At 38.4% G+C, this 17,157-nt stretch overlaps 4 protein-coding genes across 6 annotated transcripts in view; 1 reads left to right on the plus strand and 3 right to left on the minus strand.

Annotated features, from left to right (window-relative positions):
• Positions 1-321: 321 nt before the first annotated feature.
• On the minus strand, positions 322-1,731 carry LOC107097024 (peroxisomal trans-2-enoyl-CoA reductase-like). Its single transcript, XM_015393986.1, has 3 exons — positions 1,612-1,731; positions 610-743; positions 322-522 (listed from the first exon to the last, which is right to left on the minus strand). Exons 1-3 carry the CDS (start codon positions 1,721-1,723, stop codon positions 337-339), a joined length of 432 nt encoding a protein of 143 aa, XP_015249472.1. The 5' UTR covers positions 1,724-1,731; the 3' UTR covers positions 322-336.
• A 2,392-nt stretch (positions 1,732-4,123) lies between these two features.
• rpl37a (ribosomal protein L37a) lies at positions 4,124-8,230 on the minus strand. Its single transcript, XM_015393980.1, has 4 exons — positions 8,160-8,230; positions 7,404-7,532; positions 7,187-7,269; positions 4,124-4,271 (listed from the first exon to the last, which is right to left on the minus strand). The coding sequence occupies exons 1-4, from the start codon at positions 8,160-8,162 to the stop codon at positions 4,208-4,210; spliced, it is 279 nt and encodes a 92-aa protein (XP_015249466.1). The 5' UTR covers positions 8,163-8,230; the 3' UTR covers positions 4,124-4,207.
• Positions 8,231-8,438: 208 nt separating this feature from the next.
• LOC107097037 (chromosome unknown open reading frame, human C21orf2) lies at positions 8,439-12,089 on the plus strand. The gene is made up of 7 exons (XM_015394006.1): positions 8,439-8,661; positions 8,799-8,817; positions 8,913-8,959; positions 10,541-10,770; positions 11,444-11,594; positions 11,678-11,774; positions 11,848-12,089. The coding sequence occupies exons 1-7, from the start codon at positions 8,585-8,587 to the stop codon at positions 12,007-12,009; spliced, it is 783 nt and encodes a 260-aa protein (XP_015249492.1). The 5' UTR covers positions 8,439-8,584; the 3' UTR covers positions 12,010-12,089.
• Positions 11,322-17,157, minus strand: part of orc2 (origin recognition complex subunit 2) — an 8,510-nt gene continuing 2,674 nt past the window's right edge. For 2 of the 3 annotated variants that reach the window (XM_015394005.1, XM_015394003.1), the window contains exons 8-15: positions 15,487-15,619; positions 15,300-15,396; positions 15,084-15,230; positions 14,829-15,000; positions 12,859-12,920; positions 12,636-12,754; positions 12,451-12,538; positions 11,322-11,949 (exon numbers count right to left, since the gene is read on the minus strand). In XM_015394005.1, the coding sequence (XP_015249491.1) occupies positions 12,455-12,538; positions 12,636-12,754; positions 12,859-12,920; positions 14,829-15,000; positions 15,084-15,230; positions 15,300-15,396; positions 15,487-15,619 (814 nt within the window). In that variant the 3' untranslated portion in view covers positions 11,322-11,949; positions 12,451-12,454. Of the gene's footprint in view, positions 11,950-12,419; positions 12,539-12,635; positions 12,755-12,858; positions 12,921-14,828; positions 15,001-15,083; positions 15,231-15,299; positions 15,397-15,486; positions 15,620-17,157 lie in introns of all 3 variants that reach the window. The other variant, XM_015394004.1, reaches the window with a different exon arrangement.

Here is a 17,157-nt window from a genome sequence, read left to right on the forward strand (position 1 = left end):
CTTTCAAGCTGGGCACCGTTTCATTCACAACACCTGTCCCATCAACCAGGAATCAGAATGAGAAATACTTTAATAATCCCAGGGAGGGATTACTTTTGTTACAATACTCCATCTGTAATAAAGTGACTGTAGGACCAGTTTGATATAACACAATTTCATACAATATATATAATTAGGGGGTCCCCTGCTCCATCTCACCATCAGTTTGGGGGTCCTTGGCCTGGAAAACGTTGAAGACCCCTGCTATAGGGGATCTCAATATAAATTATGCTTTTTAGAAATCTTAACCATTTATAGCCATAGCATTAGAAATTTAAACTGTTTAATTATTTATTGTTAGTGTCTGTCTGACTCACCCTCCTTGCAGCAATAAAAGGTACCAGTCAGGTTGGTGTCTATCACAGCTTTCCAGCCTTTGGAGGTCATGTTCTCCACTGGGCTGCTGAACTGACCCCCTCCATTGTTCACCAGATAGTCTATCCTGCCATACTGCTTCAGCACCGATGACACAAGAGCCTTCACCTGCCACAGAGAGCATAAAGATATCTCAGTCCAACCAAAGCGCGCCCTCATGGACTGAGCAGATTCATCCTGAACATGTTCTCTCACTTCATCCTCGCTGCGGATGTTGCAGGGCACTGGGGTGACATTTGCAGGGCTGTTGGTGGGGATCCTCTTTCTCATCTCCTGGGCTGCTGCCTCCAGCCTGTCTGCCTTCCTGCTGGAGATCACCACACTGCAGCCTGCAGACAGAGAAGCAGCATTAGGTCAGAATAACAGGGCTGGCAACTCTCACCCTTTGGGAGTGAGACTCACCCATCTCGGTGTCTTCACACACTCTCACTTCATATTCCCAATTTCTCACACTAAAAAGGATCACATCCAGTGGTTTGTTTTCTCTTTAACTGTTGCTTTTTTTAGTCCCAGTTTTAGTTCATGTTTTGCTCACAAGTTAAATAATTATTGCTCTGCCTAGTTTAATAATCTCCCATTGGCATTTAGGAGTAATTAAACCAACACAAATGTTTCAATTCTTAAAGCTTTCAGGTTTGCCTCTCAAACCCATAGGAGCTCCATAAAAAGAAAAATAACCATTGCATTTTATTTTACAAAAGATCAGCCACCAAAAAGAAAAGACCAACCACATACAGAGAGGATGTGCAGAACAACTTTGTTATGCTGGATTCATAGAGGAGAAACCACAAGGATGTTCCTCTTTTATTACTACTTGTCTTATTCATGTCCATTGAATATGTTTAAAAACTTTCCATCACCCCTTCCAAACAATCTCCTACCAGAGTGTTTGAATTCACAGCCAAAACTCTTCCTATCTCCTTATTTTCACGGACTTTTCGAAGGATCCAGTCTAGGTAGACCGCGTCTTTGGAGGATGCAGCCCATATTTTCAAACAGAGCCAACAAGTCCTTCCACTACTGCAGACTGTTAAGCACTGCGCATGCTCAGTTTGGTTGTTAACGAATGTCAATATTGTCAATGATCACCTAAACATGCAGGCTATCTGTGCTGGAGTTCATAGCCCGACATGAGGGAATCTATTTAAGGATTTAGAAGTAAGAAAGTCAATTTTATCCGAACAGAACCAGTCTCACCCAGTTCCAGCAGCTCTGAAGAGATGGCTTTACCGATCCCGGTGCCTCCGCCGGTCACTATCGCTACTCTGTGGTTCAACAAGCCCGGTCGGAACACACTGGAGGCCGCCATGCTGATCCACCAGGAGTCAGTCAGATGGAGCAGGGGCCGACAGCGCCCTCTTCAGGACATATCACGCACACACACACACACACACACACACACACACACACACCATTTAAAAGCTCTTCTCAAAATGAAGTTCATTATTTTCCACAATCTAATGATAAAACTTGAACATTCATATATTTTAGATTAATTGCACACTAACTGAAATATTTCAGGTCTTTAATTGTCTTAATATGGATGATTTTGGCATACAGCTGATGAAAACCCAAAATTCCTTTTGGGAACTTTTAATTCCCAAAATATATGAATGTTCAAGTTTTATCATTACATTATGGAAAATAATGAAATTCATCACAATATGCTAATATTTTGAGAAGGACCTGTATTTCGTTTTGCAACCAGTAACTGAACTGTGTGAATAAAATCAGAGCAATTTTCTCATTTGGGACAAACTGAAAATATCGGTTTAATTTTGAAATATTCTAAATACATAAAAGATTTTAACTAAGAGTTAACTCTGACTTTTAATTGCGGGTTTTGTTTAGAAATGGACAGCAAGCCTGTCCCTAATACTGATTAAAGCTGTGGTATTGCGAAGATATTCATGCAGAGACAGATCTGTTTATTTTAAATTAATCAGTGTTAACTCTGCAAATGTTATATGGTGGCAGGTTAACCGACCTCTGCTTTCAAGCATTGGATATAATAGCACAATGTTATTACAAAGGTGTTATAAAAGTAATTAACCAATGTTTTATAGGCAATAGTGACTTCCTGAGAATAGCTGTTTATTTACTCCATCATCACCTTTGTAGTCACTGCACAACCTTTGCATTTCACCCATTCTTTAGGAACCAGTGGGCAGCTGAAAGCTGCTTCCTTTTTCACACCAGAATCACTCAACCCTGCAGCTGATCTTTCATTTATTGGCAAATACATGGCAGGAACACGAGAAGCTGAAATAATTTTGCTACTCCTCCAGAGATTTATGGAACCATCTAAGACAGGCATCCCCAAACTCGGTCCTCGAGGGCCGCTGTCCTGTAGAGAAACATCTAAAACCTGCAGGACGGCGGCCCTCGAGGACCGAGTTTGGGGATGCCTGATCTAAGAGATTCAAGCAGGGCTTCTCAAACCTGTCTTCTTCACCACATGTGGTTTAACAACAGGAGGGAATTGGAAAGATTGTATTGTCCCTTTCCAGAAAAGTGCTTTTGTCAGAGTGTGTTTTCAGCTATTAGAGCTGCGTGGGACTGGAACTCTTCCTCAGACAGTCTGAACATCTGTGATTTTTTAATCAAATTGAAAAACAAAGATATGGTTCATAATCACATCTGTCAATGCAGCAAGAACCTTCCTAATCCCATCCTGGGACCACCTGTTTCTTTTGCCATCAATATGAACCATTTACATGTAGTTTCCTTATTTGTTTATATTGATTGTATAGTTTTTACATTGCCTGAAAAACTGTAGTTTAGCAATTTTAACCTTAATCAGAAAACTTTTGTAGGTCTCAAACAGTGCTTAATCTAGGCACATGGCAAAATAGCCTGTTAGCCAGTTCTGGCACATTTACATGTAAATGCATAGTCACTTACAAATCCCATTTTATCAAGCTGAATTTCTATTGTTCTGTATTAATTCTTTAGTTACGTAGCTCCTATGCATTAATAGCTTTAGTACCAATATTAAACCTCAATTAAAACCTGATTCTTTTCTAAGAAAACTTTTAGCACAATTTCTCTGTTGGTTCCACGTCATTTGAAAGCTTGCACCTATCACCTTTAGTATAACATATCCTCTCCAGAAAAATGATTTTGTCCACTGTCCAATCGCTAAAACCATCCTCTCATACTGAAACCTATAATTCCCTTTACTAGGTGTCCAATGGGTTTATTTCGCCATCAAATCAAAGCTTCTCCGGTGAAATTTTAAATTAACAAATTCTACTGAATTTCATATCCTTACCCCCGAATCAAATCAAAGACTAAACTATATGGAGTTAAACTGATGTGGTGTGAATTACTGTTCTACTTTAAAACCTTTATGTTTACATAGATTGGTGATCAAGCTCAAGGTTACCTCCCCAAACACCAGACGTCATTCAGACGTTTTTTTAAGGATAAATCTGGTCCCTCATAGTCTTAATAAGGTCCAGAAATAGTTGTTGAAAATTGGGCTGTTTGGTCAGTCTGGTTTTGTCCCACCGTTGTTGAAAATATCTGAAATTTACAGCTTTTCGCCTTTCAACAAAATCTAGACCTTGTTTGGACGTAAACCATCTCGTCCTTCCAAACTAACTCTGCTCGGTGGGTGGTGGCAGCTCTTCTTTCTAAGTGAGGCAGCGCTTGGAATGAAGCTCACGTTGCCAGCTTGAACACAGATATACAAAGACACATTCTCTCCAATCCAGACTTTTTATTTATTGATGTCCAGTTGGGCTGAAATAGAAAACAAAAGTCCCAAATCCACCAGCTGTGCACTGGTTTACAGGTCCTTCAGTTCCTTCAGTCTCCTGATTGCTGACTTGACTGTGACAGCAGACGTTGTGCTGCAAGAGACAAAGACAGATATCAAAAACATGGAATGCATTCAGATTACTCCTACTAGTTCATTTACTTATTCTTAAAAAAACACCACCTATATTTAAATGAAAAATATTTCAAAATCGATTAAATGTGTTCAGATTAGGAAAAAAAAAAAAAAACATGAATTGCAAGCTGGTGAAGATTCTCAGACATCCAGCTCAGTTACTCCAAAAAGTTAAAAACAAATCCTGGACTTTGTATTCCAAATTTGAAGACGTTTTGTCATGAAAAGTCTTCCCTGGATGGGAAGCGAAATTTCAAAATTGAATTGAAAACAAAATGTCTTCACGCTTGGAAAAAAAAAAAAAAAAAAAAAAAAAAAAAAAATCCAGTGGTTTGTTTTTAACTTTTTTGGAACAGTAATTGTAACATAAGCATGTGTATCCGAATATTCTGATGGCATTAACCACCCCAGTTTGATCCAATTCCATTTTGTTCCTACAGCTGTATTGTTTTTTTAACTGATGTCTAAATAAGACCATTCCATACAAACAAAGGTTAGACTGGTTAGCTTATAAATACTTATTGCTCTATTTTTGCAACAGTTGATTTAAAATAGGGTTTAACATTAGACTTAGAAAATAACTTTACAACAGGCTATGCTTGATTTAGGTGATATATTGGTATAAACTGAAGTATTTGTTCCAGCTGTTAAGGGCAAATCACAGCAATATTTAGCCTCCAGGAATCGCTTGTTCTGTAGAAACGCTATCATTGAATCAGTGGCTCATTGTCTGTTCTGTGTTAATACAGAACTGCGCTTGTTTCAGGAAACTGAAGTCCTCAGTTGTATACAGTGATGGATAACAAATCTGCTTTACTTCCTTTTACAAACTAGTTACTTTAGTAGTTATTGCAAGGTAACCCATTACTTAACACATTAGTCCCAACACTGGTCATAACATTTAATTTCTCTTGAGACTTCATGATTTTTAATGGATTTTAAACAAGTTCAAATTTACCATTAAAAACAAAACTAAGCTGCATGATGTTTAACATGTTATCTCGACCAAATTCTGCTGATCAATTAATTATTAAGATTCAGGAATGTCATACTAAAGTCCTCAAGCTAATATGCTGCATCTTATAGATACATCTTAAAACTATGGACTGATTTATTTGATCACTTGCTGCAGTGCACTAAAGCACATGCACTATGAACCATAAAGGTACAACAAAATGCAAACACAGAACTCAAAAGGACAACAGTTGTGTATAAAACCAAAGTTAAAAAATTTAGCTGCTGATCAAGGAACCAAAACTGCTGAGGGACATTCTCCTGCTGATGACCTGACAACTGCACTATAAGAAACTGTATTGGGTTCGTTTCATAAGATTCAAATCTCTTTTGGGATCTCAACTTTTTACCTATATTTGCCTTCATGTATAATTTCCTTTGATGACCTGAACATGCCAAAAGTAAAAACATTAAATCATTCTCAATCTTGAAACCAAGTACTGTGCTCTAGGACAGACTGAGCTCTGCCATTTAACATAATGACACAAAAAATGTAATTACTTCCCTTTATAACATATAGGGGATTGGGGGGACGAATGGAACTTCTTTTTGAAAATGACTTTTGAGATTATAAAGAAAAAAAAGAGTTACTCTACTTCTACAAAATGGACGATTGTTGTTGACACGAAGTTAATTGGTGTAGCTTAATTTGGGCAACTAACAGAGCTAAAAGAGTCTAGCCTGTTAGCTACTGAGCCCAGCACTACAATCGTTAATTACAAACAATAACAAGCAGGGTTTATACAGGAATAATTAATGTAATGCTTTTTAATGCTGTTAGAAAGAATTCTTATGTCAACAAGTACCAATGACTCAATAAAAAAGAAACAATTTCCCATCTTAACCGTCAACAGGCGGCAGCTAGGCCCCGAATTCCTCGTTTTCCAGCCACTTTTGTTGAAATTTGCGTTGTCCAATTCTCTAGATTTTTTTACGCCTACAGCTTCTTTTCCAAACATACAGCTTACAATCAACCAGAAGCAGTTGCGTGCAAGCATGCGGAACCAGTTATGGCTGATATATCTGGAGAAATTGTATTTAAAAATGTTTTTATTTTTAATAAAGCACTTTAAATGCCATGATATTCATATTTAATACATTTAAATGCCAATTAAGTCCTTACTCTAAAAAATTATAATTTAATAATTTTTAATGACCAGCGGAAACCCCGGCTACAGATGCTCATGACTCAAAATATGGACACTGCATCTTGTTTTGTTTTTTTATAATCATTGTCCAGACCAACCACTAAGTTCTACGCCATCAACGAAACATTCAGCCAATTATAGTGCAATGCCACTGTCATGCGTAGGGTCCATGCAGACCTGGTACCTACACCAGAAGACGCAAAGGAACAAATTTCTGAGACATGAATGGCACAGATAATTGATAAAAAAAAGGATTTAATGACATTTATTTCTCAGAACACAAAACAAAAAAGATAAACCATAACATTTTAATTTAGTATGCTTTTTTTAATGCGGAGAAAAATGAATTTCGGACTTTAACCTGGATGCATTTGTTTGTGCATGATCAAATGAGCTCATGGTATAGATCGTGCTACTGCTATGATCAGGCAGTAACAATGCCTGACTTAAGTCCTCAAGGCACTCGCTCACATAGGTTTTAAAAGTTTCTCCCTCAATGAAGAGAAACCATTAAAATCTCTAAGCCAGATCTAAACCTTTTAGAGATATAACAGAAATTGGCTAAATGCTTTAGGGAGATAAACTAAGGCCAAGAAACACACAAACCACATTTTAATACCCATCTGAAAGAAAGGTCTGTATATTCAAAGGTTTCTTTATATTACTCTAAAAGATATACAAGCTGAGGGACATAAAAAACAGTACAACATACTTGTACGTCCAAGCGCCACCAGCCACAGTCTTTCTGCAGGACCCACAGTGCCAGATACCAACTGCCCTCCTCTTCATCTTGGTCTGAAAATAAAGAGATTAAAAATGCTTTCAACTTCTCCAAGGGATACACTCTCACTTTCTCTCTTATTCCATATTGGACCAATTATGGAGGAATTCCCAGTTCTAGTACAGACACGACTATCTCAAACACTTACCTTGCCACAGAAAGAGCAAGTGTATTTAGCATGCTGAGAGATTTCGATCTTCTTCACCATCTTCCTCAGCGACGCGCCATAACGCGTGCCATATTTACCAACAATCCCCACCTTCTTGGTGCGCTTGGCCTGGGGACAGTTTAACAGTGCGACCATTAAAAGAACATATCAATTCTCAATGTCATCAGCAATGATTATACAACTTAATACACTCAAAAGCTTAATGTTGCAATCATGGCCGTTATTCTGAGAAAATTCAATGTACTTTATATTTAATACTGATATCAGCAAGGTAAAGAAACAAAATCATCTGCAAACCGAATGGAACCTGTAGAAGTTACAAAGAATTACGACAGCCTCAATCCCCTCCCAACTACTCAACCATACCCACTTCAAGCACTAATTTTAGACACGTTCACACCAAATGTGTCAGAAACTATAAAATTTAATCGTAAACGAATGTGATACTTCAACAGGTTCTTGTATTATTTCCTAGCGTATGGAACTGAGCAAACGCTAAACCTAATGTAGCTAGTCTGACCGGCTTCATTAGCAAAGCTAATGCGGCAGCCATTTTTGAGCTGACGGTTCTGTTAAATATAATTTTTTATCTTGATACAACAAACGTAAGAACAAAATAACACTCTAGTCGGGCAAACATTGATCACACAAACCATTCATTGGGGGAAAAATAAAACTTAAGGCTCAGGAATCGTAAGATTGATTCGGATTTTGCAAGGAGCAAGCTAGGCTCACCATCGTTTCAGTGGAGACGGAGGTCCAAAGAGGCAGAACGTAGTGCGCATGCGCCGTTTACTCATTCTCTATTGAGGCATTATGGGACTTTGAGTTCTTCACAAACGATACATATAAATGTTTTTTTAATAAATATATATACGAGAAATTGAATTATTTAATAGTTACGTGTGTATCTACTAGTGTACGGATTTTATAAAATTTTAAAAAGTAAAATTTCTCACAATTATTTATTTAATTAGCCGTAACTAAGGACGCGTTGTTAGATGTGCGCATGCGCATTGACCTTGAAGACGCCAGCTTTTCACCGTGCAGCTGAGTTATGTTGTTTGTACGCTGATGCTGTCAGGATGCAGCCTTTGTTGTTTGTTGATACAGATTTAATTATATATATTCCTAATTGTTAAGCTGTGTAGTTAGAGACCATGAAGCTAACACGGAAACTTGTGCTTGCTAAAGCTAAGGCCTCCGACTTGGAAAGCGTGAAGAAACTAAATTGCTGGTAAGAGCTAAAATCGATCACATCTCCAAATTAAGATGGATAATTTATCTGTTTTTTGGTTTACATGATACTAGACTTGTTGGTTAAGAACAGCTGTGTTCATGTTTGCTGACGCTGCTGTTCGTATTGTTTTGCAGGGGATGCAACTTGACTGACGTGAGTATTCAAAGCCAATTTCTCTGTAAAATATTATTTTATTCACTTTTTAAAAACAAGTATATACAGAATTATTCATATTTTTTATGTTTCAGATTTCAATCTTCTCTCAGATGCCAAGCATTGAAGTGTTGACTCTCAGGTTGGTAAAGTTAAAAGCTCTTTTCTTATTTTCCTCTCTGTTCCCCAGAGCTTTGGAGTCAGAGATAGTATTGTAATATCATCCTAAATAAGCTTATATTTCCCTCTGCTGACTTTACACGAGGCTTAACGGAACTGATTGCTCTTATTTTAAAATACAGCTTTCCTTTGTCTGGTGCTAAATTAAATTCCACTTGGTAGTTTTTGCCTTTGCTGTTATGGTTTATAGCCCTGCCAATAAATAACATCCAAGCAGACTTATAAAGAGCCCAACCCAGCCAGTTGTATAGATAGGAAAAAAATGCAAATGTTTTCAAGTAAAACTTGCATAAACACTTTCATTGTGGCATTAGATTGCACTAAAATTATGTTTTATTCCAGTACTTGTCAAATGGTGCAATTTAGAATGATTATCTTATTATTCTAGTTTAAAACTCTGTAAGCTTTTAAAATCATTTAACCTTTTTATTTTTGCTGTGTAGAATATTTCTGTTAGACAATCATCTTGCTGGCAGAAAGGTTTTATTGTTGAAGTTTGAAGATGTATAATATTCTGTAACCTCCCTAAACTCACCTGGAAGGCTAATAGAAACAGAACAATAAAGAAAGTCTGATTGAAAGCTGAATCACCTTTTTTTAGTTTGTTTTATATTCTTTCTTGACCATACCTCTTGATGCTTTCAGCTTTAACATTTTCTGCATTTAGTAAAACAAAATCAAATTTTTCAGCCAGATCACTTTATATCTGATGGACAACGTGGGTCAAGATTGAGTCGGTTCACCTTAAACCTTTTCTTTAGTGATGCAATGCCAGGTAGCTAAACTCAAGCTCTGCATGAACCCCTGAACAAGATAAACTGATAGAGATCAAACTTGTGTTTGATGTCATGCTGGTTTGTTAAAGTCATTTCTGTAAAGTAGATCGTTCAAATCAAAATTAATTTGATTCTTAGATTTATAAAAATTTTTATAATGATTTTAAACATTAGAAACTGCTGTAAACTCATCAAGTGGAGGGAAAATCTGAGAAAAACACCCTAATTGTCCATGTAAGCTAAGGCACAATGAGCTGAGGGTGTGCTCATGCGTTGTGGTCATTTTATGGACTGTCAGAGTACCATCCCACTCTGCAAGCCAAGCAGACTATACAGGTATTGTGAGCTGGAAGTATGCAGAGGGGAACTTTTAAAAACGGAAATGTACATATTTTTTCAACCTTCAAAGTTAAAAGGTGACCGCTGTCATCCTTGCAGTTTTCCACCCACAGCAGTTTTCCTCTTGGTTGTGGGTCATCTGATGAAGGCTGAACGCTTCAAAACTAAAACGCTGTGTCTGTGTTGAAGTCTCTCATAAGTTCTTTCTGTAATTGTATTTATAAAAGATAGCCAAGCAGCTCTATAAAATGCCTCTCATGCTGTTGATGCATCAACAGCAACGTGTCGTTTTTAAAAAACAGCATTTTGTGAGATCCAGCTCTAAAAATAAGTACTTGATAAAAAAAAAAAAAAACATCTTGTCCCATCACATCTGTGGAAATGTTTAGTATGATTTCCAGACTACAGTTTTCTCCATTTGTCTACAGTGTGAACAACATCTCATCTCTATCTCCCTTGGCCGGCTGCCTGTATCTGAGTGAACTCTACCTGAGGAGGAACGCCATTCCTACATTATCAGAGCTCTGCCATCTTCGCCCACTGCCGCGTCTCAGAGTCCTCTGGTTAGCTGAGAATCCCTGCTGTGGAACTGATCCCACGCGTTATCGGCTCACCGTGCTGCGCTGCCTGCCTCGGCTCCAGAAGTTCGATAATCAAGGTGACGTTGGCTTGTTTTTGGGCGAAGGCCCTCTCTCATCTCCCTGTTGTTTTTGGATAGATGTGTACAGCTGCTGTATCTCCACCAGCTTTCCACATCTAGTTTTTGTTTTTTTTATACATGTCACAGAATTGTTGAAACTCAGACTGGTTGTAGAACAACTATTATCAGCAATTTTCAAGTTTTTGCTTTATATTTTTTTATTTTATGTTGGTCTGGGCTTTAACTAGGCCGTTGTAGGTCTGGTTGTAAGGTCATTATCCTGCTGGAAGTTAAATAATTCACTCAGTCTTAGATTAATTGTCCTGTTTGTAGCTCCATACATCTTCATACCCACTCAGACCATCCATTGAAGGAAAGCCTCCCCGCAGCATGAAGCCACCCTCTCCATGTTTCAAGCTATAATGCTTTTATGATGTAGCTTTTTCTAAAGACTGTTCTCCAATGCACCTCTGGGACCTTCATAGAACTGATTTTATGCTAAGATGTAATTACACACATGTGGGCACAACAAATGACTTCTTTTATTAGTTTCACAGATTTACAATACCAATACAATTACACTGTCCCCCCCTCCCAGATTTCTCACATTTTATTTCCATCTTTAAAGTGATTAAATAATTCCAGTGTCTGCGTGGGTTTGCTGCTCACGCCTGGTGCTTTGTGTGTTCAGTTGTAACCGAAGATGAGCTAGCCCTGGCTCTTGTGCAAGGTGATGAGGTCAGCACACCCACCGGCAGCTTCCAGAACCCGCTTTCTAGCAACGGCCTTCCAGATGCAGACACAGAGAACGACCCCCTTAACTACAATATGGAGGAGACCAAGTAGGCTTTGAACTTTTCTCCAATGACAGTTTAACTTGATCAGACTGGGATGTTTCTGAAATATTTTTTTCTTTCCCTGTTAGCAAAATCAGAGAGGAGTTGGGAATGAAGCCCCTCTCAAGAGATAAGTTCTCGTCTCTTTCTTCTCCATCAACTTTGGAGAAACCCACGATGAGAAAGGTAGCTCCTGCATGCAGCATCCTCGTGAGACTTAAAACCGAAAGATTTATGCCAGTTTATGTTTTCCTTTCAGACCCATGTCCTCGATGCGGTTCTGCTTCTGTTGAGGGACCTGGATGAAGAGGAGCTCCAGGTTGTGCACACAGCCACACAGAACAGGCTGCAGACCTTCACACTGGATTCAGGAGACAATCAGAGTTTGTCAGCTCAGAAAAATGCAGACATCCAACACTGAAAATATCTCCAGCATGCACCAAGAACAATTTTCCTTTTCTAACCTTTCCACATCTGACTCTAATCTCAGGACTCTTAAAAAAAAAAAAAAAAATCCACATCGTTTCCTGGTTCTTGCTTATATATATATGTATAGTTTCTAATTTAATTTCACTGCCACTTCTTATTTTTTATCTTCATTCTCACAGTTTACCACCCCTTTTAAGTTACTTTACTATTCCTGTTGTTTATCTGCATGCCAACACGCCTTGCAAGAACAAAAGAATGGATGTTTTATTCAATGTGTAAAGCTATTTTGAAATTAAAGACAAAAATCCAGCAATAATTCAACTCATTGTTCCTTTTACTGACTCAGATGAAATCTCCCAAAATGTGCACATCAGAATATAATGTAAATATCACATTATATGCCTTTCACCAGGAGTGGGTTAAAGATCATCACCCTTTCAGTCATCATCCTCATTCTCCAGGAAATCCATTAACGTTCCCGTTTCCACGGCAACAATCAGGTACTCTACTCCATCTGCCCCCTGATGTGAAGTAAAAAAGGCAGATGTTACAAAAAGGGACAAACATGGAGGCTTGAACAGAGTTTTTCCAAAGAGGTGAAACCCTAAAGCGAAGGACCTTTCGTGTCCGGATCAGTTTGTGGTCTCTGAACTCTGTCAGCTGAGTCCTCAACGTGAGATCGGAGTTCACCAGGAACGCCTCTCGACAGCGCTGGTAGAAGTCTTGGAAGGACAGGCCTGCATACAGAACAGAAAACGTCATCCTCGTCACCATGATGTGGCAAGTTTAACCCAACGAGTAAATTGATATTAAGTAATTCAGTTTTGGAAAGTGTGCGTACCTGAGTACGAGGGGTTGTCTTTGTTCTCCAGCTGGAATTTAACCAACAGTTTGAAGATCCCCCTGAAAAACGAAGGGAAAACAAACTCACTCATTATCAATCACAATTATCATTTTATTTTTTAGTTCAGGGTTTAAAGATGAGGCAAAAATGAATGAACTGGCAGAAAACCAAATAATTTATTGGCAGATTTCTGCACAAAAAATAATGAATTTGATTTTTCATTACTGAATCTTTCTGTCTCATTAATGGCAGCGTATCCGCCCCATCCCTTGTTGGAAGAGATAGTACACTTCCTCTTAGGTTTAGGTTTCCTGGGAGAGATTCAGCCATGGATTTCCAAAAATGCTGCAATGATGTTTTTTCGGTGTTTGACATCAATGTCAAGTTGTAACTTTCCACCAGGCAAAGATTCAACCATCAGGGGTTTCCAGCTCCAGTCTTGGAAATCTATTGTGCTGCAGCCTACAGACCAGAGGTCTGCAACCTGTGGCTCTTTAGACACTAAACAATGGCTCAAAAAACGATAAAGGCCAAGATAAATGTTTTTCAAATAATGCTGGGTGCATTTTTATCCCTTTTCAAATGAATTGCATTGAAATTGTAAAATAAATCTCCAAGCATAACGGATATTTTTGTTCTTTTTAGTGAGGGGAAATGTTTTTTTTTTCTCCCCTGTAGGTAATTTTCCAGAAATTTCAGTGACCCATTAAAATGTATTTATTCCCTTTTCACAATTTTTTCCCTAATTCTAAAATCTAAAATTTGAATTTGTGGTTATTTTATAAAGGATAAATCTGTGTTACATATTTATTAGATAAGATCTATCTTTTTTTTAAAAAGATCATGTAATGTCTTCCTGCTCTTAAAGAGTCTTATTAGATGGACTGAAGTAAAAAAATGCTCCTGCGATTGTAAAGTTTGCAGACCGCTGTTATAGAGTGTCAGCCTGAGCAGAACAAAGACATTACAACAAATTAATGTCTAAGGACCAAACTTGCTGTGAAAGCATAAACGAGATGCATCCAGAGGACATTGGGAGGGAAGAAAGAAATCGTAAGTTTTCCTTTGGCTCTTTTTAATCATTCTCTCTCAGCATCCTGTTCTATGCCTTAATTAGGGGTCTAGTCCCATATAAGTTGGCGATCGTCTCCCCTTAATGGCCAGTTCTTCAATTTTGCAGCATTAGTTTGCTGCTTTTCTCTTCTACTACTTTCTGTTTAATTGGCAGCAGCATTTATGAATTTGCAGAGGGTTTTTGTTTGCAGGGTGTTTCCACCTTGCAGCTCTTTGTTTTCTGTAACTGCAGCCTTTTTTCTCCTTTGTAGTAATTTTTCTTTGCATGATTTTTCTTTTTTTTTGGAATTCATGTTTTTTTTTGGCAGACCATAACATTTGCTGTAAAAAGATTTATTTACAACCCTGGACCCTAAAGCCCGTCTTCCAGAAGGCCTATAGGATCCATGTGGAGGGAAGAAGATTTCTATTGAGCTTAAAAGTGTTGATTTCATCCTCTCTGACAACCTTAAAGCTGCATGAAGACTCTTGATCAATGACTTGTTCCTAAATAGGTTTTCAGTCAGATTAGATGCAATTGGAAACCAGCTGCACATATTTGTTTTAAGCTCCTGAAATACGATTGTGTTCAATAAATTATAATCAGCCTGTTGCTAGGAAACCAAACAGTTTAAAGGAGCTCCACCAATGCTGACTGGAAAGGTTGTCAAATGAAAAAGCAGTCACCATATCGGTGGTGTGGTTTGGCTTCTGCTACTATAAAGGGGGAGGGATATGATGGCGACCTTAAATTCCTGTACTTTATTTTTTATTAAAGCACAAATGCAACTGAACCTCCCATTTTTTTGCTGCTGATGAGTAAATGTCAACTTCCGTCACCGAACCGCTGAGGAAGTATTCAAATAATTTTCCAGACTTATTTTAGGAGGTGTTTGTCAGCCTGGAGGACTTACCTGGCATTGGGCGTCAGGCTGCGCAGCACGTGTGTGAGGGAGGACAGAGCCAGAGCGCCCGTCTGCTGCACCAGCAGCGAGTTTTCATAAGACGTCTCCTCGGTGTAGGGTTGGAACGTCACACACTCCCACCACAGCCAGTTAAACTGGCTCTGCTTAAACTGGTCCCACACTGGAAACATCACAAGAACCACTTAGTGAAGAAGAGCAGTGACCAAGATCAGGGGTAATAACCAGAGTCCTCCAAGCTGCCACCTAATGGAGCGTTGATGTGGTCTATAGAGGCCACCAGGTGCAGGTTGGGCAGGGATGCCAGCTGCCCCAGAGCACTCTGGGTCTTCTCCCCTCGCAGCATTGGTCCATCTATGTTATAGATCAGCAGGTACACATGGAGATCTGGGCCTGTGGTGACATGAGGGGGAAACGTCAGGCAATTCCAACTTACCGGGGGGGTTTAACATGCACTCTTACTGTCTTTGAGGGTCTGAGCGATGAACTGGATCTGATCGGAGGGGGTTCGGAAAGTTCCCTGGTGCTCCAGAACCTCACAGGTCAGAGCATTTAATATCTGACGAGAAAGCAAACAAATTGTCTTATTTAGTGGAAACTTCAAGGAGTTCATATTTAGTGCGTTTTCCTTCCCTTTCTGAATACGGACCGATTTGAGGGTGATGGAGGGGAAAAATCCGTTGATGACGAGGTGGACCTCATCAGACAGATAAGACACTCGGAAGTCTTCTAACAGAGCCTTCTTGCTGCCCAAACCGTAAACCAGCACGCTGAATCCCAACCTGCAGACACCAACCAGACGTCTCATCACTTAGCTACACCTTTCTCACATTGCATCAGAACATCATTCAGGATTTTTGATGCGCACATCAATGCGAGGTTCATAATACTGTATATTATATTTTTTTTAACTAAACATGAAAATAAACCTTAAAAATGTCTGCCGTGTAGCATTTAGTTTCCCTGAGTCAATATATTATAAACTAATGTTTTACTTTAATAACAGCTTTCATTTATCTGCTGTTAGCAACTAGTCCCATCTATGGCTTTCAGTAAACATTGTTTTTATTCTAGGGGTGTCCCGTTACAACTCTTTTATTTCCCATACCATGCCGATATCGCAGCTTAGAACATTGGCTGATATCAATATTCACCCGATACTATATTGGCACGAATTATACCAGCTTTTATTACTCATTTTATGCTGTAGAATATAAGAAAAGGCTTCATCAAATAATGTTAGTAAAACAGGGACAAACAAAAGGTATGAATACAATTTACCCATGAAAAAAACCCAATGAGTTACAGAAACTGTTAAACTTTGGATTATTAATCCTCTTCAGAAAACCTTTTTTTTTTTTTTATATATTGAGTGAAATATTCAGAAAAAAGGAACAAAGGAAAAAACAAACAGACTTCTGTAAGGGGCAGCAAGCCTGTAAAAACTCAGACCAATACCTGTGATTCATTCAGAACGGAAAAACCAATCAGATCCCTTCATCTGTGTCGCATATACGCTCATCAGCTTTGGCCATTGCCATCCACAACACCCCTTCACACTAAACCAAAACTTGTAAATTTAGTATTACTGAACTTATGCTAACTTGAAAGCTACAACAATAATATAGTTTACATCAAGGTAAATGAGACATGAGGTACTAAGGTTTAAGTGGAAAACGTATTGAAAGAAGTGCCTGAGTCGGCTCCCCTCTGCTTTGCTGTGTTCTGCTGTGAGATAAGTGTTAATGTTTGCAGAAGAGGCCGTAGCTTTGAACAGAGGGGGGAGGGAAAGGGGAGTGCAGCTTTCAAATCTTCCTAGCTCTCCAACGTTACCAATCATAGCTTTAGCAGAATCAGAGTGTTTCTATCAGCATGAAAAAAATGGGAGATTATAGATGCTGGCGGATAGAATCCAATATCAGTTTTTTTTGGCTAATATTGGTAAAGATCTGATATAAATATCGGATTGGGACATCCCTATTTTATTCGGTAACGTATCCATCCAGAACAGATGCATGAAGAGAAAATCAGCACTTTAACAATACATTTGGATTTATCTTCCAGGATAGGATTTCATAATAGGATTAAGTTTACTTTAGCAAACTTCAGATTCATTAGAGATTTTCTTTCAACTGAAGCTGCTAAATCATATTTTTTCCCATGATTTTATCCCATATAACATATTGTCTAATAAGTTGGTCCAATACTCACTCTACTACAATAAAACCATTAGAAACATTATATAAACAAGCATTAAAAATACTGGATAAAAAACCATACCATTACCACCACTGTAGTATTCTGAGGAAATATCAGTTAC

Source organism: Cyprinodon variegatus, unplaced genomic scaffold (genome assembly GCF_000732505.1).
Source record: "Cyprinodon variegatus isolate N-32 unplaced genomic scaffold, C_variegatus-1.0 Scaffold666, whole genome shotgun sequence".
NCBI classification, from domain to species: domain Eukaryota; kingdom Metazoa; phylum Chordata; class Actinopteri; order Cyprinodontiformes; family Cyprinodontidae; genus Cyprinodon; species Cyprinodon variegatus.